We start from the raw sequence: 18,210 nt of genomic DNA on the forward strand, positions 1-18,210 counted from the left end.
ACGATAGGAGAGTTAATTTCAGGCTGGTATTTGATTAGGACTGGAATCAATCAAACACAGAGGAGTCACGTTAATCGGACAGTGACGCATCGATATGTCACCGTCATCTTCCTCGCGTCTCCAAGATCTCCGACTTAGCTCGGGCCATTGTCCGTGTCAGATCGATCGATCCTTGACAAATAATCCTACATAGGAGAAGGTGCACAGTCGCGAGTCTCGTGGCCGTTTCGCGGATCGATCGCGCGTCTCATTATTTATTGAATGAGGTGGCTGACCAGCAATCGCGTCGCGTCCGTTGCGAAATCCGCCCTAAATCGACCCGATCTCTCGAGCAACCAGGTGTCCCCGGCTTGGTCAACCGCTCTATATACGAGGAGATCTCAAACAATTTTTCCTTTCCCTTACGCACGCTTCATCCGTCCCGCATCATCTTTCCCTCCACTTCGAGGCTCGCAAAAGCGAACTCGCTCGATCGGAAGTCGCGACTGGACGCGAACCCACGAAGGGATCCTCGAGGAACGATGAGGAAAAAAAAGTGGGGTCTATCCGCTTAAAGAACGTCGTTGCGTGTAGCCTTTGTCGATTCTCGATATGCTGTTTCGCGAGGGAGAGATTCCAAAATCCGTTGACATATACGCGGGAGATATTTAGCTAGAGATACGAACAGGCGTTGTCAACGACGAGATCGTTTTGCGCAAATAGAATATCGAGCATCGAATAATCTGTTTTGTTTTTAGAATTTTCGTTGAATACGAGCTTAGAGACAATATATGTATGTATCGCATAGAGTTGAATTATCTTAAAATAAAAAATTGGATTTGGCGACGCGAAAGCTTGAGCAACGTATGCCTCGGTGGAATTTAACTCTTTCGAACGGCATGATGATGATCGTCGGGCGAAATTCCGCGACGGTGCCGATACAAGGACGATAGGGTCAATAAAAGGAGGAAAAAAAAGGAAAGAAAGAGAGACCGACATCCTTCCTCCTAGACCAGCTGGTGCGTCGGACAGCATCTCGGTCTATTCGCACACCACATGTTCGCCAGTGGGCGAGCACGAATTAATGCAGAAAAGAGGGCACTGCTCTGCTATTATTAGCCTAGACCATTAAGTGGTATTGGGACCCGATAATTAGGAGATTCGGTAATAAGTTTCTGACATGGTTTCTATCTCACTGACGTATGAAGCATCGGTGGTCCAGATGCGTCATAAGTCATAAATATCAACTTATCGAAAAACTGTCGCCCACAGATAAGTAGAGCTCTCGTTATCTGTTACTTAAATCAAACACTTTAAGAATGAAGAAACTTAAAAGAAATTCAAGATACACACTTGTGTGTCACGTATTCATTGTCGAGTCGAAGACTTTGTTCATCGTAAAACTCTCTCTCTCGGTATAAAATAAAAATAGAATTCTGGAAATAGAGTTATACAGTAACGAACTTTAAGAAGAACAGCTGACAACTTCTTTTGCAGATCTCGATCGCTCCCGCGATCGCTTGCATATACAAAAACTTTCGTCTCTTAAAAAAAAAACGGGAGCGTTTTAATATCTTGAAAAAAATATTTGAAAGCGCGCTTTCTCGATATCTAGTTAGAACGATCGCAGGAGAAAAATTGAGAAAAACTGGAGGGGGGAAGAAAAAAATTTGCTTGAGCAAAGAAATTTTCAAATCGGCCTCTGCTGCTGTGATCAACTGTCGTTCGTCGGTTACAGATCAAGATATTGATGCGATCCGTATTGATCTCTATGTAAAGTGGTTTCAACGGCCAGATTTCGGGGTAGATTGGTAAATTCTGCATACGGTAGGTGACCACGTAAAGAAAAATTCCGTTGAATATTTCTATCTTTTTCGACATCGTCCCAGAAAGAAACATAAAAACGCGAAACCGCCTCTAATCGTTTTTCTGGCCAAATGACGGCATACATATTCGTTCAATTAAAAGAAAAAAAATGTATTCTACATCTTTTACTTATACATACATGAAGAATCACTTCCGTTTGCACCACGATTTACGATACATCCCCGTTATATATTTTTGTACCGAAAAAAAAAAATCTTTTATTCTTTCACAATTAATAATAATAAATTAAATATATTTAAGGACTAGGATCTCTCTTTAGCCATACTGTTTGAGTATTTTATAGATCTATTTTATATTTAGTTGCGGGTCTAGAATCTACTAACTTTTTAAGTATTTTTAGATATTCCAAGGACAACACATGGACTTTAAAATATCTAAAATTTGTTCTTCAAATCTTTTTCTAAATTTTTTTGTTTTATAATTTGTTTTAATCTTTGTTTTTGGTCTTTATTTTTATTTTACTCTTAATTCTACAAGATGCGTGCTTTAATAAGCTTATCAATATCTCATATTGTCTTTAACATCGATATTCATTGTCAGATTTATTCGAAAAAAAATAATTATTATATTCAAATTAATATTATTAATTATTTATTATTTTTTTTCGTTGAAACAAAATGGTGTTGCATTTAATTCGTTACAATCTTTTTGCTACTATGCCTAGTTATATCGTAATGTAAACTGCAATATATGAAATGAAAAACGAAATAGTTAGATCTTATTCTAGATATTAACAATAAGACTATTCTATTATATTAACAGCCTGCTGAGAAGCAGCTTGCTCTTTTGCCTAACAATAAGCATCAAGAGTTAAGTTCTAATGATTGCTAATAATGCGCCCATTGGAAGTGAATTTTCTCCCTTTTGAAAAAGGGTAAACTACTGAAACTCGTTCATAATGCGAACTTTGTTGCGGTCGTTATTAGTTTCGGTAACATAGACAGATTGATAATAATTAATAGTCTACAGTCCTACATAAAATGATGAATGAAATACAAAGTGAAATAAAAATTGTTAAGATATGACAATATTTTTATTGAACATTAAGACTTTTTCGAAAAAAAGATAAAAGTCAATAATTATAAGTTAATCAATTAATTATACTTACAAATTAACAGTTTCTTTAATTAATATTTCTTCAATTAATATCTTAATTTTACCTTTTTTTTATTTCAGATTTGATATTTTTATAAAATAATTAAAAGCAAATGAATATCAAAGGCGCATCCCTTTTCGTAAAAAAAAAAAAAAACGCCGATAGTAAAAATGTTACGCTTTATAGATAAATAGAGGTAATAAATTCTTATTCTTTTAATTTCAAACAAATGTTTGCAGGAACTGTTAGTGAACGGGAGTGAATTTTCTAGTACGCCGTAATGGATCTTTCGATATGATTTAAAGCGCGTACAAAACGAGATGATTCCATTTCGCGCCCCTTGTGAGAGTCACATAGAGCTGAGTTGTTTGCCTGCGTGGTTTTTCACAATATTTTGTCAGGTTTGTATGCGGAAGTATTTTCGTATCGTACTCTCTTCGGGTATCCCGCCTCTTTGCCACCCCTTGTCCGATAAATCCCAGAACGTATGACATTCATCGAACAAAAAAAAAACCTGGCATTCTCGATCGATTGTTCATTTAATGTGATCTAAAAATCGTCATCGATGAGAGCGATTTGGTTCATAAATAACTAAACATTGATTCTAAATAAATTTTAGCAGACATAATTTTTTTCGTATTACCATATCCGATATATGAACGATAGATGTAGACAAAATAATAATATGAATAATAATAATCCCTTAAATAATAATCGCTTAAAAATGAACGCAGAATCATCTATTCGTCATTCTGCAGAATCCGGTATCGACGTACGTTTCAATTTCTCCGCCGCAAATAAACGCGCACGAGAGAGAAAAAGGAGAAAAAAAAGGAGAGATATTTTCGGTAACACGGAAAAAAAGAGCCTCTTGTGGATCGGTCGACTCACTAATTCGACAATCGCCCTAGAATCCCGCTCCTCTCTCGATTCCCGTTTGGCTTTTTTCCTGTTTCTCTACTATTCTCGCCTCTTTCATCGTTCTCTCTCTATTTCTCCACCGGCTTGTACGAATCTCCGTCTTTGTCTTCACGGCGACGACAGGCGGCTGACAGGGTGGAGTGCGTCGAGCCACCACCGTGCGTACACGCGCATCATGGTGTGTGTGTATATGTGCGTATCGTGCCGACACAGAACGACATGTGGCGGTGTATGTGTATATGTATGTATGTATGTGTATGTGTGTGTGTGTGTGTGTGTGTGTGTGTGTGTGTGTGTGCGTGCCATCTCGCCCGTGCCACACGAAGGGCTCTCGCTCTCGCGCGTGCATGCGTGACACTCATGTCAGTATACGTATGGGGATCCGAGGGGCATTCTTCCACTTTTTTATCGCGACCGAACGTGTGTGTGCGATAGTGATTCCGACGTGAATTCTCGGCTGCAGGCACGCGCTGCGCACGCCCGGCTCGCGAGCAGGTGAGAGACGGAAGAGCGAACGAGAGAGCCGCATGATTGCACGCGTGTGTGCACCCTTGCCTTCCTCCCTCCTTCTTGCGCTCCGAATGAGAACGACCCCCGCGGGGGTAACCGTATCGCCGCGGAGGGCGCGTTTCCGCGAGCGGGTTCCGTTTGTGGAGGAAAATCCGGAATTGTATCGAGCAAAAGTCAAAAATGTTCTTGTAGTCTGGCACACTCATAGCTACTTATATGTATCTTGCAAACATAATTATGACGTTATAATTATTGATCAATGAATAATTATAAAATTTGTTCTTTACACTCATTCACATTTGTAGCCATTTCTGTATCATCATGATTGTGTGTAGGATGCCTTTTATTATAAAACATAATATTGGATCTGCATTATTATTTTTTTAATTCTTAAGATAAGAAATTCATAAAAACTTTAATGAACAAAGAAATAAGTTAATTATGAAAAAGTGCTACAAAAACTTTGAACTTGAAAGTTTATTTATTCTACAATAAGACATATAAAAAAATTAAGCCAGGCTTTAAAATCCAATTCTTACAAAATTATAAAAAACTACACGTTATCAAACTTTTAATAAGAAATCTAATCAGGATTTGTGCTAAAAATTTGCGAGCTGAAAGAAGCAGCGTTTGATTTATCATTGATTTATATTCCTTATTCTGTTAATCATTTGTTGAAGACGATCGTTTAATAGTGATTCTGTCTATTTTTGCATCCTTTTTTTCATGGATCAATGCTTATATGCGATATTATATATGATACTTGCGCGCAACCCCAAAGACTTTCCAGACGCGATGTATCGCGGTGTACAATTTATATCGACCGCTTTTAAAATATTGACAGCTGCAGCGAACTTTTGCAAAAAGCTCGCCGTCACATACACAGAACTGTCGATATTGCACAAACGGTAGTTTAGCAAACATAGAACAACAAATGTGTATGCTCTCGCGAATACATCTGTATCGCGAAATGAGAAACTATATGCTCGAGGGAACACGAGCATAATACGATCAAAATGAACATTGAAATATCGTTAATCAGGGATAATAAATGCAGAAAATCTGACTAGTTTCTACTTTGCATTTCTTCTCGCAGTTTTAAGAAAAACGATTGATTATTCATTTTTGGATCTTACGAAACACGTTGCTGATTTTTTCTACACTCTTTACATATATCGTCTTTTTTTCCTTTTTTTTTTTTCCTCTTCTTCCTCCGTCTCTTTCATTTTTTCTTGCTCGATTTATAGCGATTGTTTCTGTCCTATCTCTCTATCTTTACATATCTACCTCTCTCTTTCTCCCTCCAAGGAAAAAGTGCGCTCGCCGCACGCACCAACCCCTTAAAGATCATGGTCACAGGTTCACTCTGCCTCTCTCTTGAACCTCCCCTTCTACGTTCTCTCGCGCGCTTGCTCTTTCTATACGCAACAACATCTCTTTTACCCTCTAGTCGCTTTTCTTTCCTCTCTCGGCCGGCTGCCCACTGTCATTCCTTTCTTGTCCCTCCCTCCCTCTACTCTTCCTAACCCGCCTGTTTCTCCCTTTCTTGCTTTCCCTTCTATACTCCATCTTCTGTACGTGCGCTAACCCGCGCCCCAGCGAAGAACGTTTCGGCGACTCGCGCATCCGGGGTTGCGATTCGAGAGGGTAGTGCGCTGTGATGTGTAGTGGGGGAGAGAAGGAGAGAGTAGTGGGGTTGACCGGGGCGTGCAAGGGTGGGGGCATATTTGACTATACTAGTGAGCCGCACGTCGGTTGTCACTTAGTGTTGGGTTAGGTCAGCCCAAGAGTAGACATCGTCGACTGACGTTGTCGGTCGATTTTGTGGTCGGAGCCCGGCTCCGCTTGTTTATACACTAGTATATAGTGATCGAATGATAGACATATTTACGGGATATTTTCGCCGTGATATATAAGGCCGTTGTCGGCCTTACCGTATGTATTGCGTGTTCGCCGGAGTAAGTTTGCTATGTAAATTATTAGAAAAAAAAGAACATTCTTCTTTTCTAGAAGAGAAAAAAAAAACGAAAAAATAGCAAATTCATATCGACTTTTTATTCGTACTATTAATGTAACGTCGCGTGATATTTTGCGCTTTTTTCTTCGTATGTCATCGTCATAAAAGTGATCACATTGTGCTCGGTAAGAGTGGATGGAGTGTCAAAGTGAAGAAAACTCGTCGCATGGATTGTAGCATGGCATTGTCCTATTTGCAGGGGACACATATTTACGCAGGTACTTTTATTATTGATATTTCGTGCGTATAGGCACGAACGATAAAGCATCGGGGCGGAGAGAAGGGAAAATCTTAGCTTTGAAGATATATTATTCATATTATGTGTTCTTGTTTTTCGTATTTTAATGATATATGTATTTATTGCATATTTAATATAATGTCTATATATGTTTTTGAGAGCCTTTTATGCGCTTAATCATTAACATTTTTGTTTTGCTTTGACAAGCTCTAGATCTTTTATTAATCTTTATCATTTTGAAAATTATCTATGATAAAATATCCGTCGTATAAGATTCAGCGTATATCAGAATTCTGTCACACTAATCTCGAGAATTCTGTTCTTTATTTTCTTGTTTATTCTCATCCTGCAATCTTATGGATATTGGCTTCTAATAAATGCGAAAATGTAAATATATTTGCGCTTCAACATAGAGATAAAGAGAGATAGAGAGAGAAGAGGGAGGGGGAGAGGAAATCACAAGGCGAGAAGGGAGCGATTTCATAGTTTCTTAAGAGCCAAGCGCGCGACTTTTGGCGCGTCGCCAGAATCTAAAAGCGCCTACGACGGCACGTACGTTGTGACACATTGTAAATATCGATAAGCCTCAGAGAGACTAGCGAAATCACTTGACGAAGAATGTTAAGAAAGTAATGTCGGAAAAATAAAACTTGCCGTGATTTCTTCGACTTATCGCGATTGCTTCGGAATGCTCGGCACGCTATTACTTTTAACGACTGTCTCGTAACTCTACAAACGCTCTCTTGTCAAACCGCGCGAGCGACCTTTTCGATTCATTATATCATACTTCAAAATATCCTTGTCGAACAAGCATCCTAGATTATTAGATTAATATTTATGAACATTATATTACGGACATTACATTAATATTTAATGGATGTATTATAATTTCCTAAGACAACTCTCTCGGTTTCATGGTTTTATTTAAAGGCTATAAATCGAAAGGCTTCCTTGCAACTCTCTAAATATCTTGGTTTAGGAAAGGTACTTGTAACTTATGTGTTTTAAAGAAAAAAAAGCAATACAGTCAATAAGACCGTAATAAAAATAACCGCTTGCAATAAAGTATTTGAGGTTTAAAGAAAAGATAGTTGTCTATTACTCTAAGCGTTCAAGGCTTCTCTTTTCGGCCACCGATCAAAGCTTTAACTTTAACGCTACCTTCATAAAAAAGAATTGTTGAAACCGTGAAAAATTATTTTATGTTGCTAACGGGACTTAGAACTATAAACATATCAATATATACTTTATATAGGTATTTTTTTTTACTTTTTGTGTGTACATACTTTATCTATTACATATGTATACATATATATAATATGTATATATTTTTTTATTATCAGGAAGTTAACTTTTCTAATGTAAATCATGCAAGCGCATGTGTGTCTATAGAGATTATTTTTAATCAGTTGAGAATAAAGTCGGATAGTAGAGAACACAGAGATATAGATTAATTTACAACGATCTAACTTCTAATAGCGCTTCCAAGAGAAAGGACTCGAGGTAGAACTACAAGGGTTTTGCGACCAATTAGGGGGGATAGATGCGAGTGGGGGCGGTACTCTTCTCGTCGCGTTGCCAAGAAACGGCGGTCGTAGGCTGTAAGGATCTTGGTCGCTGTTAAGGGAATTTTGGGGTAGAGAGAAGAGAGGAACACATAAGAAGAAGGAGACATCGTACGCATCTTTATTGATTGAACGACGTTGATTCTCTAAAGAGTTTATTAATTAAAGCCGGCGGCGATCGAGTAAATAGATTTTCGGTTATTTTCCTTGCTTAAATCGATCTCGTTAAGGATGCTATTAAACTTTCTGAATATTTCACTTTAATAGTCATTTGAATGTTTAGTAAAGTGCGTGTCAATCGCGTATAATCGTTGAATATCTTTAGATCGTATTAAAAGAGATTACAATATCGAATCTTTAAATATCAATATCTTTAAATATTAATTATTGAAGTAATCCTGTATGACACGTATTCCAAGAGTAAAAATTACATTGCGTAGGTAATTTAAAATTTAAAAAATTCTCTGTTTGAAGCAGGCTGTGCTTCAATACACGTGACAGTGCTTAGGGTCCGTTCAATCATAAACTAATGTGTACGTTTATCATGAAATATAAATGTGACAGCTGCTAATCTTAGAAACTTTTATATTTTTCACATCATATTTCTATATATAATATATTATTACGACTGTAAATTTTTGTACGCTTAATTATTTCGTGGAATATATTTTTTTAATCTATTAATTTATATAAATTTTGATATGCACAAGATCTTTTTTTCTCTCTTTAAACATCCGTCGGGTCTAAATCAAAAATAAAAAAGAGTAACATGATGCTGTAATGACTAACATTTTGATCGATTACAACGCAACATTTCGATAATAGTGAGTGTTTACTGATAAAGTCGTTGGCCTCAAGTCGAAGATGCGATACACGCGTACGTGATAGTACGTAGAGTCTTATGAATGAACTCTCGTATACGAGAGTGTGAGTGAATGGAGGAGGATCCAGTAACCTCACGTGCGAGCGACATGTGTGGGAGGGCACGTCAGGAGTGGTAGGGAAGAGAGGAACAGAGGGAGATCGTAAAGGAAAAAGAAAGGGAGAAAGAGAAGAAAGAAGCGTACACGGGAAGTTAATAGGGATAGAAAACGCGAGGAAGAAGATGTCTCAATTATACAGTTAATTTTCCTATACATTTTGTTTGCTTAGTTCTGGCCGCGAATTTTGCCAACGTATTCTATATATATTCTATATATGCGCCAAAAAATATCAATATATACAGCGTTCATATTTTCAATTCATAAGATATACGGATAATGAAACTTGTTCCTATTATAATTTAAGTATTAAGTGCAGCTTCGTGATTTAATATTGAAATAATTTTTCTTATTGAGTTCAGGATTCCTGATAAATCAACACCTGAGCATGATGCAGGACGCCGAGCAGCAACCACCGTTCAACAACAACGTGTCGCTATATCCAGAATCGATGACAAGATCGGTACAAGCAAGATTATCGGTACTGAACCAGGAATTTCTCACTACTCAAGCATTGATAAACGCTGGACTTCCTCCGTTGCACGTTAGCAGCTTAGCCGCGGCTTCGTCGTTCTTCAATCAGAATCTCTTCGGCAATCCGCGAGATTGGCGAAGACAACAGCCCGCCGGGTCTCCGCCGCCCTCCTCCGTTCATCTATCGCCAGTAGTATCGCCGGCTCTCAGCACTTCCAGCAATTCCACGTCCCAGCGCATCAGCATCACCCCCGCCAACAAAGACGACGACGACGATAATAATCATAATAATAATAACAACAACAATGTGCCCGGCAGCAAAAAGGGTGGCAGAAAGAAGAGAAAAATAACACCCGTTAATCAACCGTTGAACGCCGAATCAACCGTTGATCAGCAAAATACGTTGCAAGGCGTAGCCGAACTTAACATCGAACCATCCCGAACTCCAATCGTCGGTTCCGAGACAGGATCTCCAACCGTCAGTCCCGAAACAACAGAGAAGAAAAACAAGAAACAAAACTTTGTTTGCAATGTATGCAACAGAGGTTTTGGTTACAAGCATGTGCTGCAGAATCACGAACGCACGCATACTGGCGAGAAGCCTTTCCAGTGTCCGGTGTGCCGTAAAAGGTGAGTTTCTCGCGATTAATCGCAGATCTTGCTTTTCTTAATTGTGACGGGGAGAGAACAATTTCTTTGGGAAGGATTATTATATTGTAAATAAAATTGATTTGAAGAAAAGACGTTCTGCATGTTATATCCCTTTAGAATTAAATCGTAAATTCGATAAATAATTTGAGTCCTTCAATTTTGCAGATTTACTCGGGACCACCATCTAAAGACACACATGCGACTTCACACGGGCGAGAAACCTTACTGTTGCAAATATTGCCAGCGGCGATTCGTTCAGGTCGCGAATCTCCGCCGTCACATACGCGTACACACGGGCGAGCGCCCGTACCTTTGCAGGCATTGCAATAACCGTTTCAGCGACTCGAATCAGTTGAAGGCACATCTAATGGTACACAACGGCGAGAAGCCGTACGAATGCGAGACTTGCCATGGACGATTCAGAAGACGGCACCATTTGCATCAGCACAGATGCAATGGCGACGGTAACGGCGACGAAGTGCAAGAGTTCGAAAACGAGCCGGACGAGAGCGATGATATTGACAAAGAGGAGCAAGAGGAAACGGAGAATATTTCGCACTCTGCTCAGGAAATTCTGAGGAGGCCGACTCATCGCCCATTACCCAGCCCGATAGTCGACATCGCTGCGCAGATGCTGAATCTACCCGGGCCCTCGAACCCTCAACCTGGACCGTCGATCGTTTTACCCGAGCAAACCGAGCCCGAGGATCTATCCATGTCCAGGTCACGCAGACACTACTTCAGCAACAGCAGCAATGACTCGTCGCTGAGCCATAGCCTCAGCAAAGATAGCAGTCCCGAACAAGAGGATGAAAAGTATCAAGCCAGCCTGTTCCTGAGACACACTCGCGCTGCGTCAAGATTGTCACGACAACCAAGAAGCAACCCCTAACGCCGATCAAGTGAAGTATCAACATCCTAGTGGAGTTTCAACGGTAGAGAAAGGTATCCCATAATCGCTTTCCCATATCTACCTCTTATTGCATCGTTAAATTTTGAAATTTTGGACGACGATCACGATTCTCCAATTTGCTGAGCTAAATGTAACAAATTAAAACGTGCGATTTTAAACATTTCTTTTTGCGATTGCCACATAAATCGTATAAATATATAAAGATGAAAAACCTTTAAAAATCGGCGAAAATGCGTGAGACAATGCAATAATACGTAATAGCGAAACTGCATACCTGCGCGTATTTTTCTTTTCTTACAAAACGGTCGAAACAGTAAAAAAAAAATGAAGGTCATAAATTTTTTTGAAGGACGATATCCCCCTAAGCAAAAGAAGCAAAATAGAAAATCTTGATCATGTCGTCCAGTGTCCGAGTCGATTTAAAATTCAAGCCGATCTCCACCTCCATTCTCACAGTTTCGTCTTGATCGCGGAGAATGAGGCTCGCATAATCGAAATCTGCTTCTCCGATTTCCGCCTTCTATCCTTCGGACGCACACAGCCGGCCCCGTCAACGATCCTCTTCAAAGAGTTCTACTTTTTTTGTGCTAGTTGGCCTCCTCTCGGACGGTGCGCGTCTTTTGCGCGAACCAGTTTTTTTTGCGCGATGAGTTACACCGGGTACATTGCGCCGAAAAATTTTGTAGCCGATTGCTGGTCTCTTTTTCTCGAGAGAGATACGCGTCTCATCTTTTTGATGCCTTTGCCGCTCAATGCTAGACTGATTTATGGACTCGCAGTGGTATGCAAATTTTTGTTTTTGACCGCCGACTCGAGGCCACCTAGATACTTATTGTTCAATGCGGGTCCGTTACGCATTTCTGGAGGAAAACTCTTATTTCCTGGTCCCATTTAGTTTCTTCCGATGCAGCGAAGAAACACGAACGTCTCGAGTTATAATATATATATAAACTCCACCATGTCTTTGCGACCAGTATGAAACAGGATAGAAAGGAGGAAGAAAGGAAAACAGGAGGATTGCATGTTATATGAATATCGCTCGAAATATCGGGTAGGCCCAAATTACCCTCGTTTATCTTTTGATTGTTTCGTTTGACCGTTTTATAAAGAAAGAACGACAGGCGCAGGTATAGTGTAACTATTGCGTCTTCTTGCATTGTCTCGTATTTTCGCTTTAAAAAAGTATTTTCACTTTTATATATTTATGCAGTTTATTTAGCAATTTATGTAGCAGAAAAAATTGTTTAAAATGGCGCGACATATATATAAAATAGAATTTACAATTAGTGTAATTTCTTATTTTTTTCCTTGATATTTTTAATTTTTATATTTCTTATATTCCTTATCTTTTCTTTATAATGCACGTTCTTATAATTAAAGTTAGTCATTTTATTGAGATCTCTTTTTACTAAACATCAAAGAAGTTACGTAATCCAAAACAATTATTATATTTGTTTTTTTAAACATTTTTCACGCGTTATAAATTTTATGGGAAGCACCATACCGTGAGTTTCTTTGTACACGCCGTTTGTTATACTTTCCCACATATTTTAAAATGGTATTGAGCTTAGAAACAATATTGGTTGTTCACGTTGCGCCATTCATTTTTATATCCTGCTCTTATTTTTGTTCTACTCTCCTATATGCATACGTCTTTTTGAAACTTTTATGGAACTGTTGTCTCTAACGAAACAAACATGTGAGCGAATCAATGAAACACCGTTGTTCCATTCTAAAATTAACACAAACAATAAAATACGAAATATAAATTACGAAAGAAATTTTATGTATGTTTTCGTTTAAAAAAGCGATTGGATACGAAAAATTGCAAACTTTTGGTAATAAAACGTAGATGTAACCTTGGTTCATAAAAGAGAACAATGAATATAGAGCAGAATTTAAAAATGATTGTGTATGCAAAAAAAAAAGAACTCATTGCATGATGCACAAAATTTATAATACATAAAAGATAAATAAAAATAATTTATAATTTATAATTTATAATACTTAAAAAGATTCAAGAAAACAAAAAGGGTGATTGATTTTGATTACGTTGCTTCTTTGTTTTTTTAAAAAGAAATCTTGATAAAATGTCTAAGTTTATCTGATCCATAAATGCTGAAACTTTCTATAAAATATATTCATTATCTCAGTATACTAATTGTGAGATTTTAATAGTTTGGAATTTTGTCGAAATGGTATTATTAATGGCTTCACAACAATTGCTAAGTAACTATCGAATCTCACTGATAAATACTCTTAGATTTCGCGAATGTGACTCGAATGCTACAAATCAATAATTTAATCTCTACCTCTGCTTAATGCAATGTGCGATATCGTCGGGATATTTTCAACTTCTCGAGTTTATTGTACATAGAAACATCTCCCAATCCTTCCAAAATAAAAGATCATAAAGCACTCAATTTACAAGTGTTTCGCGCGTCTTTATCTCTTCTTTTTCTTCTTTCGGCAAGTAACAGAATGGACGTTTAAATATTGTGACAAAAAGTGTAATCAGTTCGCAAAAAAGTATATCTCAATATAATTTTTAATTAAAATTGAATTATAATTAATATAAAGTTATAAGAAGTTGAGTACTCTCTCTTTAATTCGTTCAATTCCCGATGAGAAAAAAAATACATACATTTAATGTCAAGTATCGTTTTTCCATCATCTCGAATGAACGTAGAGAATACTTGCGAACGCTCTTGCATCCGTATTCGAGCTCAACGAAATTACAACAATGTCAATCTCTCTAGTCTTTAGTAAGATACTCGAAATTCTTTCGCGTTACAAGAAACGAATAATTGTCTCTCGCGAATAGACTGCGACGAAATAAAATTTCGAATCCACCCTCGACAAAAGAAACTCTTCCGTGACGCCTTTAATCGCGACTCTCTTAGCGCCGGTATACGACATCTCTTCGTTCCGTCGCTGACCGTCGAGGATGAGACCGGTTTTCGCCGCGATTGTTGCAAACTGGCCACAAGTAAATTCGTTAGCGTTCTCTGTCACGACATCTAACCGTACATTCGTGTTCATCTGTCACCCACCGAAAGAAGGTAAAAAAAAGAGATAAAGGCGCGCGAGACGCTTACACTTGTGAATTCAGTCCGATCTTCTATTCGGAGGAAGGGAGAGAATAATTCTCCTTATGTACAATATAAACTATATAGGGAATTCGAAGTAAGATCTGCCTTTCTTTCAAAGCCTGCTGACCTCTTCAGTTTTCAAGCCTTTTGGTGACGAAAATATATCTCAATGGTATCATCGCACAACGCGGGCATAGAGAAATGACAATTAAATTATTAATTTGTAGTATACGAGCCACATTCGCGAAATCTGAAAGTATCCATGAGATTTGACAGTTAGTAATTATTATAGAGATGGAATGCCACTATCGTTTCGATAAGATTTCAAACTGAAAAGAAACAAGAGAAAAAATAGCAGGCCTCATAAGTAGGACCGGCAGAAAAGTTAAAAATAGTATTCGGAATTAATAATCTTAAATTTGAAGAATCTTTAAAAATTAATATATTCCAAGGTACTATTACATATTCGGCACATAAAGTATATGTATAAAGTGCTGAGTTCATATTGCAAAATTATACTGAGATAATAATATATTTTGTAGAAGGTTTCATCTCCGGCTTTACTCTCAGGTCTGCATATATTCTGGAATTGCCATATAATTCCTTCAATTCCTGCGTATAACATATAGAACGCGATCAACGTCGAACAAAATTAGGAAAACGCGTTATTTAGTTTCACCTCTTGATCGATAATTATAACTTGCGAGCCAGATTGATCGTACTAAACTCGAATAGACATGGTAGCATTTTCGCGCATGTGTTTGCACGCTCAAATTTGCACCGCGATTAACTGTACGAAATTATATACAGATATTAATTTAATTACATATAACAAATGTACGAACAAGTATACGTAATCATAGGTACATTTTTTATCGGCTACTCGAGCGATTGGAATACGGATTAGAAAGATATATCCAAAGTTATCACGAGGACATGAGTCCGTCTCTTTGACAATTTTATGATGCCTAATATCTTTCAAAAGACACTTCGACTTTGATTTACTTTGCGTCATTATTTGCCTGGTATAATTCGGCGTTATTTTTACTATCGTTCAGCATACAATACGTTTTGTGTGCTTTAGTGCTTAGACAGATGTAAGATATCTTGCAAATTCTGGACTTTAATTAGGAGTCTCTAATATTATGATTAAATCGGTTTGTGAAATATAATTGTCGATCAAGAGGTAAAATCGAATAATAGGTGTTTTAGTTTTGATTTGACGTCCATCGCGTGTATAACCGAGTTAAATTCTATGGCAATTGAATCATAGATTATCCAATTTCTACACGAATGTATACTTGCGCGATATCGATACTATAGTACCTTGAGATATACCGATTTCTGAAGGTTCCTACAATTCCTACAATTAAAGATGGTTAGTTCCTAATGCTATTTGTAACTTATGTTCCTGTCCAGTCCTGCTTACGCAAGTCTGTTGTTTTTTTTAATTTCTTTTTAAGCAGTTAGTTATACCGTGATGAAAATTGGGATATCGACGAGGCAAAGAACCACGCGTCGTTATACTTATATTAAATATATAGAGTTATCGCTTGTCCCATCGTAATTATTATCGTTGTTGTCCTCTTATTCTTAACGTGCAAAAACTATGTATACATACATATATTATATATTTGTGTCGACTAGTTGTAATGTACTAATACGATGCGTTTGAACTTGAATTGCGATTGCGTTGTACGGATGATGATCGACAGAAATAAAAATAGAAAATTAAAGTAAAATAAGGAACAATACAAATTTATTTTAGCTACTTTAGCGATACGCGACAAGAGTATAGAATTTTAACAAACAATTGACTGACGAATTGAAGCATTCAATTTTTTTTTTTAAAGAAACATTCGAAAATATTTAGGCTTTGGGGCTATTCAGAGAAATATAAAAAAGTATGTAAAATATAAAGGAGACAGAAATAGAAAGTATCTGTTTTTTTTAAATACGTGAATCTCATCGCGTATCAATATATGTTACGGTGGAACTGTAACTTAATTTCGGTGATTCTATAAAATCTCTGACTTTATAGAATTAGTGGCTATTTTAGTGCAAATAAAAAGAATTAAAAAAAATCTTTCGTACAATTACGTAGGATTTTATAAATGTTCTCTCTCACTGGCGATATTGTAATATCAATTGTTTAATTTTATCACTATACTGAGATTGATAATAATAATGTGATCTTATAATATAAGAAATCACCAGTGAATATATATATTTGATTACAAATTTCTATTACACGCACTAACATAATTAACGATTCTATAGAGAATTATTAGCGCTTTTATAAAAACATCAATTAATCATTTTCACAGATACACAGATTTTCAGTTTCTTTTTTTTAATTACTTTGGTCATTGTCATATAATACTACCCTACCCTGTACTTGATTTTATTTAAACTCTGATATTTATTTTGATTTTCTCTTTTTTCTTATTTTGATTTTATCTTTTATTTCTTTGATATCTTACTTTTCTTTTACGTCTTATTTTCACGTTTCATATCTCGACCTTTCCGTCGGGGGAAGTAGTATGCATATAACTAATCGATCGAATTCTCTATTAAGAGATAAATTTTATTATCAAGCAGTTTTAGAATTTCTATCGAAACACATACAAATAATCGTCGATCGTCGACCGTACTCTGTATCTCAATCGTTCGAGTACTCGAGGAAAAATGTACCTATAATTACATATACTTGTTCGTATATTTACATGTAATTAAGTTAATATTTATATATAATTTTGTACAGCTAATGGCGGTGCGCGCGAATTCGAGCGAATTTGTCGCTTGCCAATTTTCTGCAACAGAAATACATATATGTATATGCGCGGAAAAATGCCGTCGCTCGAGTTCTCGCGCACGAAGAGAACGTGACACGGTACAAATGCAAGACCTTACGCCTAAACGATTAAAATGAGTAAACACGGTCTCACGAAGTATAATAGATAATAAAAGTCGGTATATATTATTTAGCGAGAGAGAAGTGTATCAATCACTTGGCGCACTTGATTGTTTATCGCGAACAACGTTTCAACGTTTTGTTCGTCGCAAATATTTTATCGGCGATCGTTTTGGGGCGATTCTAATGGATCTCGAAGATCGGTGGATCCTCGATAACGATTCCGTATATCAATATATATATTAACGTCGCGTACATTGTCGTTACATTGACGTTTGTTACGCAACGTATACGGCGCGAATAGCAGATCAAGTGGCACTGAACGTATACTATGAAACTGACACTACCTCACCAGACACCTAATATATCTCAACCACAAGACTGATTTTAAATAATATTCCTATAAATAAGATAAAAAGAGAGATAAACGGGCAAAGAAGAAATAAAAAAAAGAGTGACGAATTGCGAATATTATAGAGAGAAGTATATCATTCGTACAAATATGATATATAAATCGTTTTGTAAGTAATTCGCGCGTCTAGGGAATAAAATACTAATTGTAATATTATCATTATTACTGCATTGCTGCCAACTTTGAATTCCTATTGTGAATAAGGGAAAGAATCGACGGGAGAGACGAATTCTTTGTATTGTAAGTGTTTATTCGTAATTTCATGCCCCGATCTTTGCAATCACGCATTAATAAACGATTATCGAATGTTCCATGAATTGACTGCTCTGTCAGACTATTTTTATTATTAAATCTCACTGTTTAATCGTTCTCGAGTCTCGTTATTCGGCACCTGCCCTGCACACTATAAAATTTTTTATTTTATTATATCATATTCTCACACATATAATTTAACGAATTATATTAATTCGGAAGATAAATTTATGCCAAGAATTTGAAACAGATATCATTTAGAAATATAATTTAAAGCACAGTTACTCTTAATTTAAAGCAACTGTCACA

The 18,210-nt window shown here is 37.0% G+C and overlaps 1 protein-coding gene across 3 annotated transcripts in view; it reads left to right on the plus strand.

Moving 5' to 3' along the window:
* LOC145935090 (uncharacterized) overlaps positions 1-16,243 on the plus strand; it is a 72,923-nt gene extending 56,680 nt beyond the window's left edge. Inside the window, exons 1-3 of one of the 3 annotated variants that reach the window (XM_083036153.1) lie at positions 6,203-6,628; positions 9,551-10,297; positions 10,484-16,243. In XM_083036153.1, the coding sequence (XP_082892279.1) occupies positions 9,582-10,297; positions 10,484-11,210 (1,443 nt within the window). In that variant the 5' untranslated portion in view covers positions 6,203-6,628; positions 9,551-9,581 and the 3' untranslated portion in view covers positions 11,211-16,243. Of the gene's footprint in view, positions 1-6,202; positions 6,629-9,550; positions 10,298-10,483 lie in introns of those variants that run through there. The other 2 variants (XM_083036152.1, XM_083036151.1) reach the window with 2 other exon arrangements.
* The last annotated feature ends 1,967 nt before the right edge of the window (positions 16,244-18,210 follow it).

This window comes from Prenolepis imparis, unplaced genomic scaffold (assembly GCF_030444845.1).
Source record: "Prenolepis imparis isolate NDT839.2.m4 unplaced genomic scaffold, iyPreImpa1.0 SCAF_4, whole genome shotgun sequence".
Taxonomy (NCBI): Eukaryota; Metazoa; Arthropoda; class Insecta; order Hymenoptera; family Formicidae; genus Prenolepis; species Prenolepis imparis.